The sequence below is a fragment of the Engraulis encrasicolus genome, chromosome 11 (assembly GCF_034702125.1).
Source record: "Engraulis encrasicolus isolate BLACKSEA-1 chromosome 11, IST_EnEncr_1.0, whole genome shotgun sequence".
In the NCBI taxonomy this organism is placed as follows: domain Eukaryota; kingdom Metazoa; phylum Chordata; class Actinopteri; order Clupeiformes; family Engraulidae; genus Engraulis; species Engraulis encrasicolus.
Genome location: NC_085867.1, coordinates 38,480,205 through 38,500,151, shown reverse-complemented (window position 1 = coordinate 38,500,151; position 19,947 = coordinate 38,480,205). Strand labels below are relative to the sequence as shown.

Below are 19,947 nucleotides of genomic sequence, written 5' to 3'. Positions count from 1 at the left end.
GCGAACCACCCCATTCCGACCACAGTCGGATGGCCAAGTGGAGCGTTTCAACTCCACCCTACAGAAGATCCTAGCCACAACTGCCGAGCGTTGCCACTGGGATTGGGATCTGATGATTCCTTACGCAGTCATGGCCTACAGGGCCACCAGGCACAGTGCAACCGGACTTACCCCAAATTTCATGATGTTTGGCCGGGAGGTGTGTGAGCCGGCCGACCTGGTGACCGGCCTCCCTCCTGACCCAGAAGATGCTCCTACTGCCCCTGAGTATGTCCAGCGTCTCCGTGAGCGACTGGAGCTGGCACACCAGATAGCTAGGGATGCACTTGGGGAGTCAGTAGAGCGTGCAAAGAGACAATATGACAAAAACTGCTGCCGCACTCAATATTGCATTGGAGACGCCGTGTGGTACCTCATAAAGGGCACACGGAGAGTCAAGAACAAGGTCAGGAAGTTCCTTCCGTCCTATGAAGGACCTTACTTCGTCCTGGGACAGCTGGACGACCTAGTGTATCGCATCCAGAAAAGTCCAAAGACCAAAGTGAAAGTGGTTCACCACGATCAGCTAAAGGCCTACCGGAGTCGTGATCCACTGGATAACGCTTGGGTCATGGAGCAGGCCCAGGCATGGACGCCGGTAGAGGTTCCGCCTCCGCCTGTGGCCACAGACTCTGTGGCGCTGGACCTCACTGACCTGTTCTCCAGCGGGGACCAGGAGTCGGTCCTGGGTACAGCGGGAGACGACTCTGCGGCGGCCGGTTCGCTTCCTCCTACTGGGTCACCAGAGGACGACGCTGCAGATAGTGGGGGTGAGGCCGGATTGCTTCCTCCTACCGCCTCATCAGAGGACGACGCTGCAGATAGTGGGGGTGAGGCCACGGTGCAGCTGCCAGAACAGCGCTCTCAAAGGCTGAGGCGCCGACGAAGATCTCCAGTCAGGTTTGGAGAATGGGTTGACTAGAAAGAAAGCCGTTGTGAACCAGGGCAGAATAAAACCCTACACGGTTTGGGGACCCGGGTAGTCCACCCCGACCCCTAGATTAGAAGAGTACATGAAGGACTGAATAAAAAGAAAAAGAGACAGAGACTTTTAAGAGAAAAAAAAAAAAAATGTTGCTGTTGACAATTTTCATTGTTCACTTTTCACTGATGTGTTAATGCTCCGGTTGCCTAGGTAGTGTGGGGACTGTGCATCACTGCTATTGGTCGACGTACATGCATAATTACTTAATGGTAACTGTAATGCCCTCATTTATTATGTGCCTTGCCGGGACCTTGCCTCATGACATTTTGCTAGAAATGTGTGCTATGTCTTTTGAATTGTATGAAGTAATGAGAACTGAAATGTTATGCTACTGTACTGGATTAGAAATATGAGTAATTGCTATCCAGAGTGGGGGTAGTGTTGTAAGATATGCCTTAGGAGGCATTATGCGCATGCGCGGGCGGGGCTTGAGGAATAGGAAGGCGAAGCGAGAGGGAGAAGTTTTTGTATGCAGTCAGGGCGGCAATCGGAGCGGTTGTGTTGCGTTGTGTTGGTGCAATAAACCGGTTAAAAGGAGCCCCATGAAGCTACCCTCCCTGTGTTTTTATACTAATAACGGTAGGGAGTTAACCCCGAAGAACACTACGGTTCTTCGGCCCTGGAGTTTCTTCACAAGATAAAAGTAATTCCCCTGACATTCTGACTACGGTCAGGATAACATCAGGAAAGGTTAACAGTAGTCTATGAGGGTGAAGGAGGGTGTTCATTCAATTCATTAATTCAACCCAAGTCAATGTTGCAGTGTTATTTCAACGCCTAGAGAGTGTGTTAAATTTGTCTTTTTAAGTCCTGAATAAGGGGTTAATTCCACACTAAGGGACTGTACGTTATTTACCGGGGGGGGGAGGGCTGGTGCGCTGGAAGTCCGGTCAAAAAAAAAAATCATGCCCCCCCCCCTCCACCTCAATTTTTTCCCCATGGCCCTCCCCCCACTTCAATTTTGTTTTCCCATGGCCCTCCCCCTACAGGTACAAAAATGTAATATGTAAAATTGGTAGATGAACAACCATCATGACAAAAGTCAGAGTAGCCTACATCAAGGGCGGTTGTCTGCACTATTATGTGCTATCGATATCAGTGGATACCTATGAGAAGCCGCTAGAATCTACCACTGCGGCTGCATGGGATGCCTTTTAACTCCACTGTCACCAAGACACATTGCAGGGACGCGGGAACTCATTTTGACCAGGGGGTGCTGTGGTCAGCGGAGGGTCTGGGAGTCCTCTCCCAAAAAAATGTTTTTTTTTTAGATGCAATTTCCTGCATTCTAATCAATTTTAGGATGAAGAATGGCGAATCCCATCTGACTAACTTCTTCATGTTTTATGTAGCCTAACCAAGGATGACTAGATTTTACCTTTTTTTGTTTAACATTTCACTTCAAAATTATTAAGTTCTTCTTGTGGAAGGGAAACGCGCACCTAATGTGGAGGTGACGGCGTGTTCAAGAGCAAATTGCGCTGCCGTGACAGTTTCTCTCTTCTCCATGGGCAGTCTCTACAATGTGTGAAATTAGTAGAAATGCATGACTAGGCTAGGCTATGCGATGCACTTGTGAGAGGTGACCGGGCTTTCAAACAATTTAGATTTTCTTGCAATTGCGACTGTGTATCTCAAGATGCATACGATCAGGACCCCTGCCTTGTCTCCCCGCCCGCGCACAAAAGCACGCACGCACACACAGACAGGCATAGATAGGCCTACTGCTTCCCGAATGTGATTACACTCTGACGGACAAAGAGTTTGTGCTGTGATCGGCGAGAGAAGTAGGTTAAGCGCCAAAGCAGCTGGTGCCATTGCTGGCTATTGATACAGGGAGAGTGTGAAAGCCTAGTTTGCATTTGGTGTTGGCCATATTCAAGACGCACTAAAAGGTGCCGCTAAACGGTGGTCAAATCAGCAGCAAGAGGCAAAAGGAACAAATCGCCACCACTACAAAAGTCCAAAACATCTAACAATAGCACAGCCATTTCACACCGCGGTCAACTTTGGCAACAGTTATAGGCCTATGATAGACAAGCCACGCACACCATAGATTCACCCCATAGCCAACTCCGAGGCTAAGAAAGACTTCACCAGCAATAGGCAAGACCTAGCCTACCAATGTGCTACTACGAATCCAATCTCCACCGCAAGAAACACAAGTCACTTCTTACCTGACACGATGCACAATTTTGGTGACATTCCCTTCTTCCGTCGCACTTTAAATTCACCTAATTCCTTGCTTAGTTGGTCCGTTTTTGATCACCAAAGTGATGAGACTTCTCCTCACAACAGGTTAGCTCCTCCAATGGGTTTAAGACCGTGTATGTTGATGCATGCCCAAGCCAACATATCGCTGTTAATACCACTTTTATTACTACCTTGACACCACAAGCTGAACAAAACAAACGTCTCTCTCGGCGGTGCTATGCGACCATTGAATACAGATGTAAAGCACACGGCGGTGCCAATAAATAAAATCATGACTTACCAGAAGCTGTGACCACCAGTTGACTACAACACCTCTCCAAAATTCCTCTGGAAATGCCCATCCAATTCATTGTCAAAACTTCCCAAAGTGTTTAGCCCATAGGCCTATTACACCTCAGCTAGTTTGATATTTGCTCACGGGCATTTTCTATGATGCTCAATGTTCCTTCGTAGCACTAGCAATCCTACAGTGAAAGAGAGTCAGCGCGGGCAATCTACAGTAGCTGCACCTGATAGTTTTTTGACTACAGATACATGCTTCAGTGCTGAAGTAGGCCTATGCACCCGGGAACTTGCATAGCAAAGCGATGTTTTTCAGAGCATTTTTTATTATTATTTAAAAAAATAAATGAAAATAAAATAGAATAAATTCGGTTTTTTTCCCCATGGCCCTCCCCCTAATTCCGATTTTTTTTTGCCATGGCCCTCCCCTCCACCTCATTTTTTTCATCATGGCCCTCCCCCCCCTACGCGCCAGCCCTCCCCCCCGGTAAATTACGAACAGTCCCTAAGAGAAAGTCGATTTCAGCACTCTTCTGTAATGTGTGCGGTTGTGCAGGTGTGGAGTGCTACAGGTAAATGCAGTGCAGCATGCAGAGAACCATAGCAGAGAACCATCAGTCCAGCAGAGTTCAGACAAAATAACTGCGAGCCATTAGAGTAGGGTTGGGAAACAGGAGGCTTGGAGGCCTCGTGCAGCCCACTTCCTCACTCAGTACGGCCTGTAGACAACATTTTCAAAAGTTTTTTAAGCCCTTAAGACACGGCATAATGAATTAGCTGTTACCAGAATGGCAATGACCAAGTCGTAATGTATTACTAAAGGCCCCGTGCACTGTCACAGTAGTGTAGTACTATAGTAGTTCACTTTCAATGTCTATTACAGTGTGCCACAGGAGGTACGGCGTGCATTTAGGGGCTATACCACTACTGCACCAGTCCGTTGTAATTATACTGTTGGCCATTAGAAAACTCTGTCCAATTTTCTTCTTGGAGCAGGCGTCACTCTTAATTATTTAAACCTCTGAGGGCGCTGCTGGCCCAAATGTTAATATAAAGGGACAGTTGGTTGCTCACTGACTATCGATATTGTTTGGACATAGTTTTGTTTCAAGGAGGTCGCACCTTGCATAGCAGTGTTTTTTTATTGCCCAAAAAACACTGCTATGTGTGCAATTGCAATTGTGCAATAAAAAAGCACTGCTATGCAAGGTGCGGTCTCCTTCTTGAAGCAAAACTCTGTCCAAACAATTTCGATAGTGAGTGAGCAACCAACTGTCCCTCAAACTCTCTGAATTGCAGTCAAATCTGTGGTCAATCCGATGGCAATGACAAGATGGGGCCCATTTTTTCATGAAAGTTGCCAATCTCTGCACTAGACAATAAAGTTATCAGACATTTAAGACAACACAGACTGAGAGCCACCTTTCCCCCTCTATCATCAGACTATGGAATCTTCAGACCAACAGAAAGTGGTGCTGCAGCAATGGGGAAACCCACAAGGCAAAGGGGTGCCGTAAAATGAAATGTTTCAGCCAGCTGCTCAAAATGACCGTAGCCTCTTACTGCAGCAGGGGTCGCCGGCGACCCTATTCACTTGCTGAAAATGCTTAACTACATCATAACAACATTGCCATGACATTACAGAGAGCCATAGTGCTGCGCTAAGTTTGTTTACAAGTACAGCTTAACCAAGTCTTTGGCAATAATCAAGCTACTGTACTTCTGGGTTTCCAAGAAATCCAACATGGCTCCACTCCAGGTGCTGGCTGCTCCATTACATACGAAGTAAATCTGCGCTACAAACTGAACAAAATAAATTCAAACGCATCGTGCCAACAAGAGAACAGTTTACAAATAGCACTAGAACACAAGACTCATTTGCTTTGTGTTACCCGGCAACCTACTTCCCTTTGCTTTGCCTTTCCCTTTTTTTCCCTGATTGCAGACCAGAGATATGTGCATACACACACATACACACACACACACACTCAAACACGCACACACACACACACACACACATCACATGCACATAAAGTATGCACACATTCACGCATGCACGCACACAAACGCACATGCACATACGCACACGCGCGCGCGCGCGCACACACACACACATGCACACACACACACATGCACACACACACACATTGCACACGCAAGCACTGCCACACGTACACGTACACACACACACACACACACACACACACACACACACACACACACACACACACACACACACACACACACACACACACACACACACACACACACAGCATGATGTCTAATCTGCTTCTCTTCTTGTTTTTGCCTACAGTAATAATACAGTAATAAAGTAAAATGTGAAGTGGGTTTCTGTTCATCTTCCATGATCCTCCTATGCAGGACCGCTGACAGCTTTGGCTGGGCCCATGACGAAGTCATCTGAAAGGTTGCCTCCACCCAATACATTCAATGTAATGAGGAGCCAATTATGGGTCCCTCATCTCCCTGGGCCCGGGCCAACTGACCCATTTGCCTCCCCCCTTGTCGGCTCCCCTGCTCCTATGAACATGACCGTATTACTCTTTAACCATATGAAATACCCAAGACACATGAAGATGTTTTGGTTTTCCCTGAATTTCCTAATGTTGCCACATTTTGCGCAATAGGGTCAGAATCTCTTCTGTGACTGAAAACCATCATAAGGTTAGTCTAGTACAGCCAAACACACACACACATGCACACACACACGCGCACACACACACACACGCATACACACGCACACACAAAAGAGGAAACACAATAAAAACACTTTCAAAACAATGCATCCAACATCCTCTTTTGCTGGCATTCACAACAGTACAAATAGGGACCTCACCTCGTCTTTTTAGCAGAGTGCCCGACTCCCTCTGACTGCTGCACCATGAGAGCTCTTGTGTTTTTGCTGGTGGTGGCTGTGGCCAGTGCCAAGGTGTTTGACAGGTGTGAGCTGGCCAGGACACTGAAGGCTGCTGGGATGGACGGCTACTACGGGGCAACCGTAGCAGACTGTGAGTAGACACTGAGGATGGAGGTGTGCGCAGCGCTGAATCTGTAGCTATTAATCCAGAATGCAAATCACATCTGTCTTTGACGGTTCTTTCATCCATGTCATGTTAGTCAAAACAGTTTGCTTGGGTATCTATTATGAAGTTTGAAAAATCCAGTTACAACTTCTTTCTTTACCCTAGGCTATTAGGCAGTTAAACTAGACTGTGATGCATATTGTGGAATTCTGTCCTATAAAGACAAAGGTCAGTAGCTATGTGGACATGCGTAGAAAATGAGAAAAGGCCTCCAAAGTCAATGCCCAGTCAATGTTACAAGTATATGAGTGGTATTGTTTTTCACATTCTCAAGAAGAAGAAGTGAAAGACAATGGTCACAAGACAAAGGCACAAAGCAAATGTCTGGTCTACACTCAAACTGACGTTTTATGGAATTTTTGTTTCTGTCAAGTAGAGCAGAGTACTATTGAACATGAGCAGACAGGGGGGCGCTGTGGCACAACACGCTAAGCCCCCCACATTTGGGCTTGCATGCCCACGGGGACCCTGGTTCGAGTGCGACCGGGGTCATTTCCCGGCCCTCCTCCATCTCTCACTCCCAATCATTTTCTGTCTGTTCTCCAATGTCCTGTAATAATAAAGGCCAGAAGGCCCCAAAAAATACTTGAGGACAAAAAAGGACATGAGCAGACAGAAACTCACTTTAACTGATCACATTGCATCTGACTTCTGGAATATTCTATAATCCGCCATCCAGGGGTCTGTCTGTCCAAGTGGGAATCCAGCTACAACACTCAGGCGGTCAACCACAACACAGACAAAGATCACTCGACAGACTACGGGATCTTCCAGATCAACAGCAAGTGGTGGTGCAACGATGGGAAAACCTCCAGGGCAAAGAATGCCTGCAACATCAATTGTGAAGGTCAGTGGCTTAACATTCAACATCACGGCACAAACAAAAGCAATCAGAGATAGCCCCCCCCCCTGCGCAAAAGCTAGAGGCTGTGTTTGTGTGCCTGTGTGCGTGCGTGCGTGCGTGTGTGTGTGTGTGTGCGTGCATGTGCGTTTGCGTGCATGTGTGCGTGCATGCATGTGTGTGGGTATTGGCACCCCTAGAGGTGTCACAAAATATTGCAGGTGGACAGACAGACAGACAGACAGACAGGGTCATTGCTATACCTGGCCCAATCCCGTCCAACCTGTATCTCAGTTTGATCTATTCTGCACTCAAAGAGCACACTCCTTGAAACAGTTATACTTCACCTCATCACCTTCATCCTCATATAGTATATATATATACTGTATAAAGCACTGTATTAGGCTATGTGGAGAGCACTTAATTTGCAGAAATTAAAGTGCTGCGTTTAAATGGATGAACTTATAATTTAGGATGATTTTGAAGTATTACTAACTTGAGCATAAAAATCTGAAACTACTCTTACAATATTTCTTTTGTTGTTCTCTCATGGTTCAGCCTTGATGTCCGATAACATCCAGTCAGCCATTACCTGTGCCAAGCGTGTGATCAGGGATCCCAACCGCCTCAGTGCATGGTAAGAACGAATGGCCATGACCTTAAATGGCTTAACCAGAATGATTGAATATGAAAGTACTGAGGCCACATCAAAACAGAAGTACAGTTGGTCCACTTTTTTTCGTTCCCTTACAGAGGACTGAATTTAGTTTACTTAAAGGGGTCTACACAAATCTGACATAAGATTTAAGATACCATAATTTATATTTCTGTAATCCTAACTTCTTTTTCTTTCCTTCAGGGTGGGTTGGCGTAACCATTGCAAGGGTCAAGACCTCACCCAATATATTGCAGGTTGTGGACTGTAAACAGTGAAAAAGTCTGGACCTTTCACTGACAAAACTTAAACAATGGCTGTCATTCATTCATTCATTCATTCATTCATTCATTCATTCATTCATTCATTCATTCATTCATTCATTCATTCATTCATTTCCTATGGATGATGTACACATATCTATGGCAATAATCGATGCATCGGAAAATAAACAAAATGTTTTGAAACTTTGATGATGTGTCATCACTTTTTTGGAAATAATACCTCCTCAACAGCTGTGTCAGTCAACATCTAGGGAAAAGGAGAGGCACGTTTGGCGATTAACTGGAGCACCTGTGCAGTCATGGGCTCGTACCGTGGCCGGGTAGTGCAAAACAAATGCAACACAACACAGGGTTCAAATACCACAATAAAAAGCCACAACAGCAACAACAAAAAAGTCTCAACAAATGTGACAATCGCAGCAAGTGCACATGAGTGCATGCTCTAACAAATTGAGAACACACTTTGTAAACTCAGTTCATTTTTTTAATATCCCTAATTATTTCTCATCTGTGAACCCTTAAGGGCGTCATAGTGTTGAAATAAAAAGTAAGTAGGCTCTCACTGCAGATGGAGTCGTCGACAGGGCAGGCCTATTTATTCAGTCACTCTTTGCTGAAAACACTCAACTACATTATAACAACATTGCTATGGCTATGCAGAGAGTCTTAAGCAACAGATTAACACTTGGTCATTGCCATTTTGGTGACAAGAAGGTTAACAGAATCAGGCTCAAATGAAAAAGAAGCAGAAATCAGCAAAATCTAGACAAAAACAGCAAACAAAAGAAGGGCAGATGAAAATGAGACAAAAGAACATGGAACAGAATTAATTAAAGCAACTGGATTTAAAAGCAAAAAGTTCAAATAAATAAAAATGGCTCGAAGGCTAAAAATAGGCAAGGGTAAAGAAATGTGTTTTTAGCTGCCACTTAAAAATGTCAATGGAGGGGCCAGTTCTAACGTAATTTGGAAAGTGTTCCATTGGAGGCATAACATTTTAAAAAGCTGACTCACCAATCATCCTTGGTGGGAGGTCGGAAATTGAATTTCTGAAAGATTGGTGATTTAAGGTCTCGGGTGAGGGTATAAAAGGACGGCATATGTTGATTACGCTCATTGTGCAAATGGGGTCTACATAACCTCTCTCCTTTGATTGTCCATATCCATGGAGTGTGCACACTGTACACAACATTCCATTATTAAATGGGACAACATGTCCTAGAAATGTCAACAACAACAAACAAGATAAAAGGTGGCATAAATCTTTATGGGATTTTTGTCCACGTCGAGCCTAATGAGGTCCTATAAGGACTGGTAGCGGAGGCAAAATCTGGGTAAACAAACATTGTGCTGACAAATAATAAACGTGTGCGCTTAAATCTGTTTGTAGGTTTGGGAAGAAATGCTGCATGGATAATCCGCAATTCCCCCAGGATCAACCAAAAGACTTAAATGATCCACACCCACCTTCTAAAGCCTATAAACACTGAGTTTCCTGTTTCAGACTCACACTGGAACATTTGATAGAAACGACAAAAAGACCTCCACCCCTCGCAGTACCAGTATAAATAAGCATCTGGGCACCAATTCAGACAAAAGGTTGCTTTGAACAACTCCTCAGGCTGCACCATGCGAGTTCTTGTGTTCCTGCTGCTGGTAGCAGTGGCCAGTGCTAAGGTGTTTAAGAGGTGTGAGCTGGCCAGGACACTGAAGAATGCTGGGATGGACGGTTACATGGGAGCAACCTTAGGAGACTGTGAGTAGACAATGGAGGTATGGTTGGTAGCAAGGGCGACATTAAACTGCTTGTAATTGGAACATGTCAAAAATGTCCTTAATGTCAATCAGAATCGCACATAATCATAATAGAACCTCAATTTACGGATAGCTGACACCTTCCTCGCAAATATAGCTGAAAGTTTTATCATCAGAGTCAGAATTGCACTATTGCATTCAGAAATCACTGAGGCAAGTCAAATCTCTTTGTGAAGTTTCTCATTCATTCAGATCAGCCTATCTGCACATCCTACCTTGCATGGCCTTGCCATGCCCTCATGCTAATTTTATTCATACAGATGGTCAAGAATGAATGAACTGAGAAACAATTGCTGGAGAGAGGGGTGAACCTTGTTGAAGTTTGAAAATTAGATTTTACCAAATTGAAAATGTTTGATCATGACATGTAATCTGCTCGTATGTAATGCATCATCACTACCAGGCTCACACCCATGGAGTCAATTTTGGAAGGCATTTGACTAGGTGGCCATTTTTTGATTGTTGAGGGCATACCTGCCCAGACCTTACCCTAACCATCAGTGAAGTTATGCTGCCACTAGGGGGCGCTTTGAGTCGGACGTCACTTTCTGACACAAAGGGCACACCTTTGACGTCAAAAATTGCAGTCTGGTCTAAGTTTGCCAGAAATTGACGAGTTGGAGTTTGCCAACCCCCTTGGAGGGAAATGTGAATCAGCGTTTTTCACAATAAAGTCAAACAAATTCCATTTTAAAGCAAAGCAGGAAAAACAACTACCGATTTCCAAGGAAAACAGTGGGTTGTAAGTTTAGGTCAATGCCATCAGATTCTACTTTTCCTGCTTCAAGTGCATTGGATTAAAGTGTCTGATGTCACACGAAAAAGGCTGATGGACTGGAACTTTATGGATGGCAAAGCTCGGCTACGTCATCGCAGATGCTCTATAGGAGCATCACTCGATATAGTCCTACCTTGGCAGAGCTTCTGGTTAAGTCTGAGGTGATACCCCTCTGAATGACTTAGTCACAAGACAACTCAAGTTAAGAAATTATGTTTTCTGGCATTTTGGTTTAGTAGGGCAGAGTACAGTAGATGAAAATAGTGAACAACGTGTGGGTTTTTTTGGTTGGTTGTGTGTGTGCGTGTGTGTGTGTGCACGTACCTGTATGTGTGTTTTGTGATGAGCCATCATGCTTACCTTCTGCAATACTCTCCATGTGCCTCCAGGGGTTTGCATGGCCAAGTGGGAATCAGGCTTTGACACAAAGAAGGTCAGCCACACTCGTCACTCCTTACTCTACGGAATCTTCCAGATCAGCAGCGAGCACTGGTGCAAGGATGGCAAAACTCAGTCGGACAATCACTGTAAAACCCGGTGTGCAGGTGGGTCAGCTGCTGAAAATCATAGCACACCAGGGCAGTCAGTTTGTTTGGGGCGAGTAATTCATCAGTACTCTCCCCCATCCACCTCTATGACTGAGGTACCCTGAGCATGGAACCGTCCCGCCGCATTGCTCCCTTAGGCTGTCATTTAGGACTGCCCCCTTGCACGGGTAAGGCATAAATGCAATTTTGTTGTGTGTCGTGAGCACTGTGTACTGTGGAGTGCTGTGTCACAATGACAACGGGAGTTTCCCAGGTGGGCTTTCACCTCACACACAAGCCTGTATCTCAGTTTCATCTAGTAGGAACTCAGAGAGTGCAGACTTCAGTTAAGGTGATTTAGTTTCACCTTCATCACCTCCACAAGTTCATCATTTCAAAACGGTAGACTAGACAGTAAATATTGCACTGTTAATTCAACCCGTAGCCTCTTACTGCAGCAGGGGTCGCCGGCGACCCTATTCACTTGCTGAAAATGCTTAACTACATCATAGCAACATTGCTATGACATTACAGAGAGCCATAGTGCTGCGCTAAGGGGTAAAAGAGTCAAATTAACAATTTGTAACAAATTGTATTTGGTACTCTCTAAATGATGAATTACTGCTGCATTTTAGTGTCCCAGTGATCTCAATACATGATCCAGATACACCCAATCATCTTTGTTCAGCAAAAAAATGATCTAATGGTATTTCTCTTGTTGTCTTCATTTCTCAGCCTTGATGACCGATAACATTCAAGCAGCCATTACATGTGCCAAGCGTATGGTCAAGGGCGACAAGGGTCTCCGGAATTGGTAAGAAATTAGGCAAATAGTTCAAAAATGCAAACAAGACATGTAGAACAACTCATGTACTATATCAACCTTAAAATACATTCTGATGCCACCCTACTCACTTGAATCTGCCCCTTCACCACTTTTTCCACCACTATCTACTCCTCTTTTTATAGCCCTTTCATGCAGATGGGATCGCTGATGATCCCATTCACTAAACTGCTGGAAAAAGCTTATCATGACAGCATTGCTATGACATTACATACAGTCTTAAGTAACAGATTAAGTCATGGTTATTATCATTATCATCTCTCTCTCTCTCTCTCTCTCTCTCTCTCTCTCTCTCTCTCTCTCCCTCCCCTTAAAACTGCCATGCTAGGAATTAATCATAAAATGACTTACCATGGCATGTACTGTATGTTCAGGAATGATTTTTCTTTCCTTACTCTAGGAGGGGCTGGCTTGACCACTGCGAGGGGCAGGACCTGACCGAATACACAGCAGGTTGTGGCGTGTGAGCAGTGCAAATGTGCTGCAGTGACAAAACTGAAGAACGACTGTTGTTATTTTCTGTGCATGATGTACATACAATATTTGTGACTATAACCAATGCATTACTGAAAAAATTAAAACGTTTTTGAAAGTATTTTTTGTCTGCAAATAACTCTCATTCAACATCTACAGTGATGAATAAGAGGAGAGAAGTTCAGGTTGCAAGCTTAGCATCTGACACCAGCACGGGTTTACAATGGTATAGCAGAAGGCCCAACCTGCAGGGTCCAAAAGTCTGTATCTGACAATGGCATTGGCAAGTATGTGGAAGGTGTGAATATCCCATTACCTTGAGATATCCCGAGCAATGGTAATTTATCATAGAAAGGGAAGGTATCCTTCGTACTCTTGTCCCTCACTATCCGGTGCGTTCGATTAGTTCAATGCTAGAAGGTGAGTCACTGGAGCATCTCAGTTGTGGAAGATTGTTTTGTGCTTTTATTTGGGGCAGTGCCAAACTAATGTTGAAAGGTTAGTGTATAGTCTGGCACGCTGCTCCCCAGACTGCATATCATAGGGATCACAATTTGTTTCCCCAACAATCTCACACCTTGTCTTGTTTTTTCCCCATTTTTGTTGTGTGGCTTTTTAAAAAGATATATGAAAGGAGCAACAACAAGAGGGAAGCTGGCAATTCTTTTTACAAGTTATATTTTTTAGGAGAACCAAATGGGTTACCAAATTGCTTGCCATCACATACCGGTACAAAATAAGAGGAAACACTTACAACAAATTTACCATATCATGATCTTTTATATTCATGTAATAGTACGAATAGAGACCCCCCCACACACACAGAATAATCACAATAATCAATACATTACTGAAAATAATAATTGAAACAAAACTTTTGGGAAGTAACCAATCCTTCATAAAGGTGTCATTCACTGTCTGCAGCACCATAAGGGCAGCCAAATTCAGATTATAACTGGAGCACCTGACTGCAGCACTGGGTGCCAAACGGGTTAGCAGTTAAGGACTGATTAAGGCCGAACCTACAGCCAAAGTGAAAAAAGGTCAATATCGAACAATGGCAGGGGGAAGAGGTTGTGAATAACCCAACTCCATCCTTCGAGAGGTGATTCTAGGGTGTGAAAATTCGAAGGAATGAATGTTTTTTGAAAAACAAATCGCCATTTGTCGGACACGGTCCGTGTTATGATGTGGCAATGACCAAGTCATAATGTATTACCAAAGGTCGTAGTGGTGTAGTACTTATAGTAGTAAAGGTTTTTCAGTCACAATTACAGCCTTCCACTGGTGGAACGATGCGCATTAAGGGGCTGACTGAACGTTTCTGCCTGCGTAGCCTGGAAAGACGCACTTCTGTCCTTCAACCTGGGATAAGACACCCTTAGCAATGATACAAACAATGCTCCCTGCTTGTTGAGCTTTCTAACTGTATTTGTAGTTATAAGAAACACAGCAATACAGAACACAGCGAAATATAAAGATAATATTTATCCATATAATTTTCTTTGAGTTGCGAGTTTTAAAGTTCTTGTTTTAAAAGGAGATTTAAAAAGGGCTTGAAATGGATATGGGAAAAGAAGAAAGAAATATATATTTTAAAAACAATGATGTGGTTTCCTGGTTAAGAGCCATTGTTATGGGAAGGTATTCCTTGCCGATTTGTGTGGACATAGTGTGGGCATACACAAGAAGTTTATATTCACATGTTGTAAAAACAGGGTCTAATAATAAAAAAAACAATTACAGAAAATGTCTGTATCAAATTTGCAGTGTATTGTGAATCGTTATGGAAGGTTAGGGTTAGGCTTAGGCTTCGGTTTAGTATGGACCAACGTCCAAACTGGGAGTTGTAACAAGTGTCTCTATTCTGTGCTGAACAGCACAAACACACCAAAGGACCGCGTACTGTTGTAGCAGAGGTAAAATCTGGGACAACAAAAATGGCATTGACAAATATGAAACGTGCACTCTTAATTCTCCTAAAATCTTTATGCCAATGCTACATGGATAATCTGTAATTCCGACCAGGATCATCTAAAGACATTTATCCGTACCCACCGACTAAAGCCTAGAAACACAGACCTTTCTGTTTCAGGAATGGAACATATGATAGAAAGGACAAAGGTAGACCCGTGGTATGACCGCCCCCACCCCCTGGAGTAATAGTATAAATGCCCACTTCAGTTGGTCGTTGTTCTGACCAACTCCTCCGACCGTGCACCATGCGGGCTGCTGTGGTGCTTCTGCTGCTGGTGGCTACAGCGGCCAATGCTAAGATATTTAAGAGATGTGAGCTGGCCAAGGCACTGAAGGCTGCAGGGATGGACGGCTTTGCTGGAGCAACCTTAGCTGACTGTGAGTATAGATGTGGAGAAGGTTGGCATGCACAGGCAGAGGCGAGTTTCATTTACTGTAGCCACTTTGTGCAGATGGGGTCGCCGACGGGCCTATTTACTATTTGCTGAAAATACTGAACTATATTATAACAACATTGCTATGACATTACCAAGAGCCTTAAGTAACAGATTAAAAAATAGCCATTACAATTTTGGTGACAGTAAGCTTATAACAGGCTCTGTGCAAAGGGGTAAAGGGGTGGTCAAGAACCCCTGCATTTTACCTCAGTACTCCCTAAAAACATTGCACTAATGTCAAGTAACAAAATCTTATGAATTTAATGAAATTGCTGCAAAAAGCAGTGGCTCAGTTCAGCATTCGCTAAAACATGATACGAATATAAAATATCAAAATATTGCTCATTCTTAAAACATTTGGTTACACTGTATTTTACATTTTGGTTACACTGTATGTAGTTAGGTACATTGTTACAAACTATGTAAAAACACAAATTAGGCTACTACATTTGCATGCATTGTATGGTGAACTCAGGTAAATTGGGTCAGTTTTTTTTGTAGGCCTATAAGCGAATGGCCCAAAGTGGCCCAATTTACCTCAATTCACCCTACCTTAGGATTAGGGTTACGGTCATGGCTATGCACAGTGTTAATACATCGCATTTGATGTTGATATGAAGAGTTCAGATGCAAAAACCCCTAAGTGCCATTTCAGAAAATAATCTTAATTCATTTTTATTTAATACAAAGCTATCAAAATTGCATATTTTTTATTTTATTTATGTAATATAACTATTTATATGTATTATCAAGTACATGAATGAAAATCAAACCAACAACGGGGTTCTCTAAAAGCACAGAAGTGCAGGTCTTCAGAAATGGAGTTAGGGGGTTTTGCATCTGAACTCTTCATATATGTAGGTACACTAAAAAGACGCCGTAAAGTAAAATGTTCGACATTTGTTTTGAAGTTCACATGGTGCTTTTACCTACGCTAACAGGCCCATTTTAATATGAACCTCACAGAACATTAGGCCAAACAGTGCTGCTACTAAGCTGCTAGGCTCCTAACTTAGCTGTTAGCTCTGGCTGCAAGTTATATGAAAGCATTTAGCCATTGGTGCTTGCTTGTGAACGAAAAATAGCCTATCATTAATACTAGTCAGACTAGCACTTGTTCATAATTGAACCTCTGTTTATGCATAGCTGACATCCTCTTAACAAAGATACCTGAAAGTTTTATGTAAGTTGGAATTAAACTTCGACTTTTTTCGCACACCTCAGCTGGCAGGTGCCTTGGAGATGGCCCATGGGTCACTCAGCAAACAACTTAAAGAAACCCCCGCACACTGACCAATTGCCTGATGAAGGTCTAGTACCGAAACGTCTTTTATTAAAGAAAGAACAGTGAAATGGTCAGTGTGCGGGAGTTTCTTTAAGTTGTTATGTAAGTTGGAATAACACAGTTGAAAACATTTCTAACCTTTATTTGATAATTCAATTTAAGTATATAGGCCCTACTTTTTCTTTCCAGAATTTATGCTGAGGTCACATGAGAAGCTGTTAAATCCTTTCCTGTAATATATCAAAAAGATGTTTTTTCCCTGTTTGTTTATTTGTTAAATTAATTGGCCATCACTTCTAACCTCTATGCATCCAGGGGTTTGTCTGGTCAAGTGGGAATCGAACTACAACACTAAGCTGGTCAAGCCCCTCCATCATGCCTCAACCTACGGCCTATTCCAGCTCAGCAGCGAGCATTGGTGCGACGACGGCCAGACCCATGAGACACACAACGTCTGCAAAACCAAGTGCTCAGGTCAGCTGCTCACAGCACAAAACAACTCATTTTTTATTAAACTGATCTGTTCTTTCTCATCTTTGTTTTCATTTGGTTTAAATATGACTATTTCTAGTAGCGTAAGTAATCTGATCTTATGTGTCAGTAACTGAAAATGATTTGGTCAGTGTCATATGATCAGCGAATTCTGATCTGCACACTACATTTTGTAGCGTTAATTCAACACTTAAAGAACCGGACTAATTATAGGTGTTAAAACCAACTCTCTAAGTGCTGAATTAACACTAGGGAATTTACTGTGCAGTTGCATCAAACGTGGGACAGGTTTTTAACACAGTCTACCTACTTCATTAGGTATGGTGGAGTAAGTGGTGTAACAACTGTGTAATAGCATGTACAAATGTTGTCCTTTCACCAAAAGTTTACCATTAACACCCCTGACAGTCAGCCACAGCACCGGAGATCCAGATGCACTGAATGCAGTCCACATGATGAACTGTCTGCTTGTGAAATCGTTTCAAAATGTGAATGTATTTTAAAGCAATTTACATGCAGCAGTTGACAAAAGCACTTTCAGGGGATTAATTTTTCCCAGAGCGCAGTTAGAGAATAATCTCTTTTAGAATGATTGTGTGAACATTTAGAATGAACCACGTTGAACATCAGCTTATCTTCATTCAACAAAATCGTCTTAAACATCTCTAATGCTATTTCTATTATTGTCCTCTCATCTCTCAGCTTTCTTAAGCGATAACATCCAAGCATCCATTACATGTGCCAAGCGTGTGGTCAGGAACGAACACCATCTTGGAAATTGGTAAGCGACAACACACCCACACTCTGGCTCGTGTTCAAATATCAACACCACACCACACCACATACTCGAACCTGTCACCTTGACAGTGTGTACACTTGTGTGTGCACCTGTATTCCATAACACTGTCATGTTAGGGTTGAATTATGACTTCCAATATGTAGACAAAGCTTAGAAAATTATTAAAGGCACACACACACATTCCATGTCCTGCAACAGACATTATACATGGAATGTTTATACTTGCTTAGTTAGGCTTGTAGCATATACTATAAAAGTGGGTCATTTCTTATATAAGATTTTATAAATAAGAATTGTATAGCCATGTATGTTGTCCCTATGGATCATCATGATTTACAGTATATCTCTGCTCAGGACTTATTTTTCCTTCCTCATTTCAGGAAGGCCTGGATTCGCCACTGCATGGGCCAAGACCTCACCGAATACACAAAAGGATGTCGAGTGTGAGCAGTGCAAAGGTGCTACAGTGACAAAACTCAAACGACGGTTGTCCTTTTCTGTGCATGATGTATACACGCAAATATTTGTGATTTCTTTAATCAATACATTATTGAAAAAAAAAGAAAATAAAATGTTTTTGAAACTCTTTTGACAACAATTTCCTCCTCAATCACTGTCATTTATCATTTAACATCTATGGTGACAAACAAGAGCAGTCATGGAGGACAACCTTGCCACCTAGCCAACACTAGATGCGTGCAATGCTTCAGAGATACAGTATAATTCTTTGTAATATATATGTGATGTTGTGCGTTTGGCGCTCCCTGAAGATGAATAAGACATTGCAGGAAGATAAACAGACAGACAGACAGACAGACAGACAAACAAGCAAACTCACAGACGAGTATTGCATTTCTTCCATCCATCCTTTGCTCGTGGCCTTGTGATGAAATTGATGATTTAATATCTTGCAAAAGCACAACTCAAAGGTCATTTTCTCATTTGCAATACTTTGTTGAATGGGGAAAATCCCCCAAAAGTTGTTTTGCCTAACGGTGGGGAAACTTTATTGTTTTTTCTCGAGCGAAGCATGAGGCCATGGCACAAGTTGAGGACAGGAGTTGGCAAAAGCTGGCGCAACCCCCTTTGGGCACTGTGTGCAGTTATGGACTGAACACTGGTGAAGAGAGGATGTCATTTTTTAAGGGGTTTATCCCCAATTCATACAGTCTGTTTGTTTGTCTGTTCGTCAGCAGAATAACTGAATAGGGCGAATTTTGACATTCCTGTTTTTAACTCCACAAACAGACGGCAGAAAGACTTGAAAAAATAGGGTGTAAGATAGATAGTCGAATGTTCTATCAAACAGCTTCCTTGGCGGATGTCTGCACTCTCTGAGTGCATTTCTGGTATTAGTTATGTATATTCACCATCACCATCAACAGTGGTGTAGTCTACTTTTTTATGGTGGGTATACTGTATATTTGAGCATTTTTTGAAGTGGGTATACTGTATATATTTGTGGCATTCAAAATAATGGATCAATCAATTTTAAGTGGGTATACTGAAATCACTGAAATTTAGAAGAGGGTATACTCCGTATACCTGCGTTCTACATAGACTACACCACTGACCATCAATGTCGTACATATAATATTTAAATAGGACCACATCAACTTGTCACAAAGAGCACCACATCCCCTCTAGCATAACATCTGCACATCATCCTCCAACTTCACAGTGGGAGCTCCATTTCATGGCCCTAATCCATACATTATCAATCTGGCAATAATCAGTGCATTACTGAAAATAACTGAAATGCTGTAAGCATTTTGTCAACTCTTTTATTGGAAGTCATCCCTCCTCAATAACTGTTAATCCACATTTGTGGAGACAGATATAGGGATCGAGGTCTGGGTAAGGCAGCCAGTTGCAACCAGAGAGGCCAAGTAGACAAATGGATAGGCCTGAATGGGCCCCCTGACTAGATACAGTGCCCTGCATTAATGTAAAAATAACATTTTGAATAAGAATCAATATGTTTTTGGTGCATAAATATATTGAATAGACTATCTGTTGAGCTCAAAACAAAAGAGTAAGAAAAATAGTAGGCCTATAACTTAAAGGTGCACCGTGTAATATTTTTAGTAGTTCATTTCCAGAATCCATGCTGCC

General features: G+C 42.9%; 3 protein-coding genes across 3 annotated transcripts; all 3 read left to right on the top strand.

The window, feature by feature from the left end:
• Nucleotides 1-6,379: 6,379 nt before the first annotated feature.
• On the top strand, nt 6,380-8,544 carry LOC134458325 (lysozyme C II-like). Its single transcript, XM_063210560.1, has 4 exons — nt 6,380-6,549; nt 7,304-7,471; nt 8,024-8,102; nt 8,325-8,544. Exons 1-4 carry the CDS (start codon nt 6,423-6,425, stop codon nt 8,389-8,391), a joined length of 441 nt encoding a protein of 146 aa, XP_063066630.1. The 5' UTR covers nt 6,380-6,422; the 3' UTR covers nt 8,392-8,544.
• Nucleotides 8,545-9,867: 1,323 nt separating this feature from the next.
• Nucleotides 9,868-12,170, top strand: LOC134457745 (lysozyme C-like). Its single transcript, XM_063209719.1, has 3 exons — nt 9,868-10,160; nt 11,387-11,542; nt 12,160-12,170. The coding sequence occupies exons 1-3, from the start codon at nt 10,034-10,036 to the stop codon at nt 12,168-12,170; spliced, it is 294 nt and encodes a 97-aa protein (XP_063065789.1). The 5' UTR covers nt 9,868-10,033.
• A 2,894-nt stretch (nt 12,171-15,064) lies between these two features.
• On the top strand, nt 15,065-18,295 carry LOC134458326 (lysozyme C II-like). Its single transcript, XM_063210561.1, has 4 exons — nt 15,065-15,197; nt 16,857-17,015; nt 17,736-17,814; nt 18,213-18,295. Exons 1-4 carry the CDS (start codon nt 15,065-15,067, stop codon nt 18,277-18,279), a joined length of 438 nt encoding a protein of 145 aa, XP_063066631.1. The 3' UTR covers nt 18,280-18,295.
• Nucleotides 18,296-19,947: the final 1,652 nt, after the last annotated feature.

Bases quoted from the DNA above. Each gene is read 5' to 3' on its own strand.
- LOC134458326 (XM_063210561.1), top strand. From the start codon at position 15,065: ATGCGGGCTGCTGTGGTGCTTCTGCTGCTGGTGGCTACAGCGGCCAAT. The intron at 15,198-16,856 runs GTGAGTATAGAT...CTATGCATCCAG, and splicing joins TGGAGCAACCTTAGCTGACT to GGGTTTGTCTGGTCAAGTGG. The intron at 17,815-18,212 runs GTAAGCGACAAC...TCCTCATTTCAG, and splicing joins GAACACCATCTTGGAAATTG to GAAGGCCTGGATTCGCCACT.
- LOC134457745 (XM_063209719.1), top strand. From the start codon at position 10,034: ATGCGAGTTCTTGTGTTCCTGCTGCTGGTAGCAGTGGCCAGTGCTAAG. The intron at 10,161-11,386 runs GTGAGTAGACAA...ATGTGCCTCCAG, and splicing joins GGGAGCAACCTTAGGAGACT to GGGTTTGCATGGCCAAGTGG.
- LOC134458325 (XM_063210560.1), top strand. From the start codon at position 6,423: ATGAGAGCTCTTGTGTTTTTGCTGGTGGTGGCTGTGGCCAGTGCCAAG. The intron at 6,550-7,303 runs GTGAGTAGACAC...TCCGCCATCCAG, and splicing joins CGGGGCAACCGTAGCAGACT to GGGTCTGTCTGTCCAAGTGG. The intron at 7,472-8,023 runs GTCAGTGGCTTA...CTCATGGTTCAG, and splicing joins CTGCAACATCAATTGTGAAG to CCTTGATGTCCGATAACATC.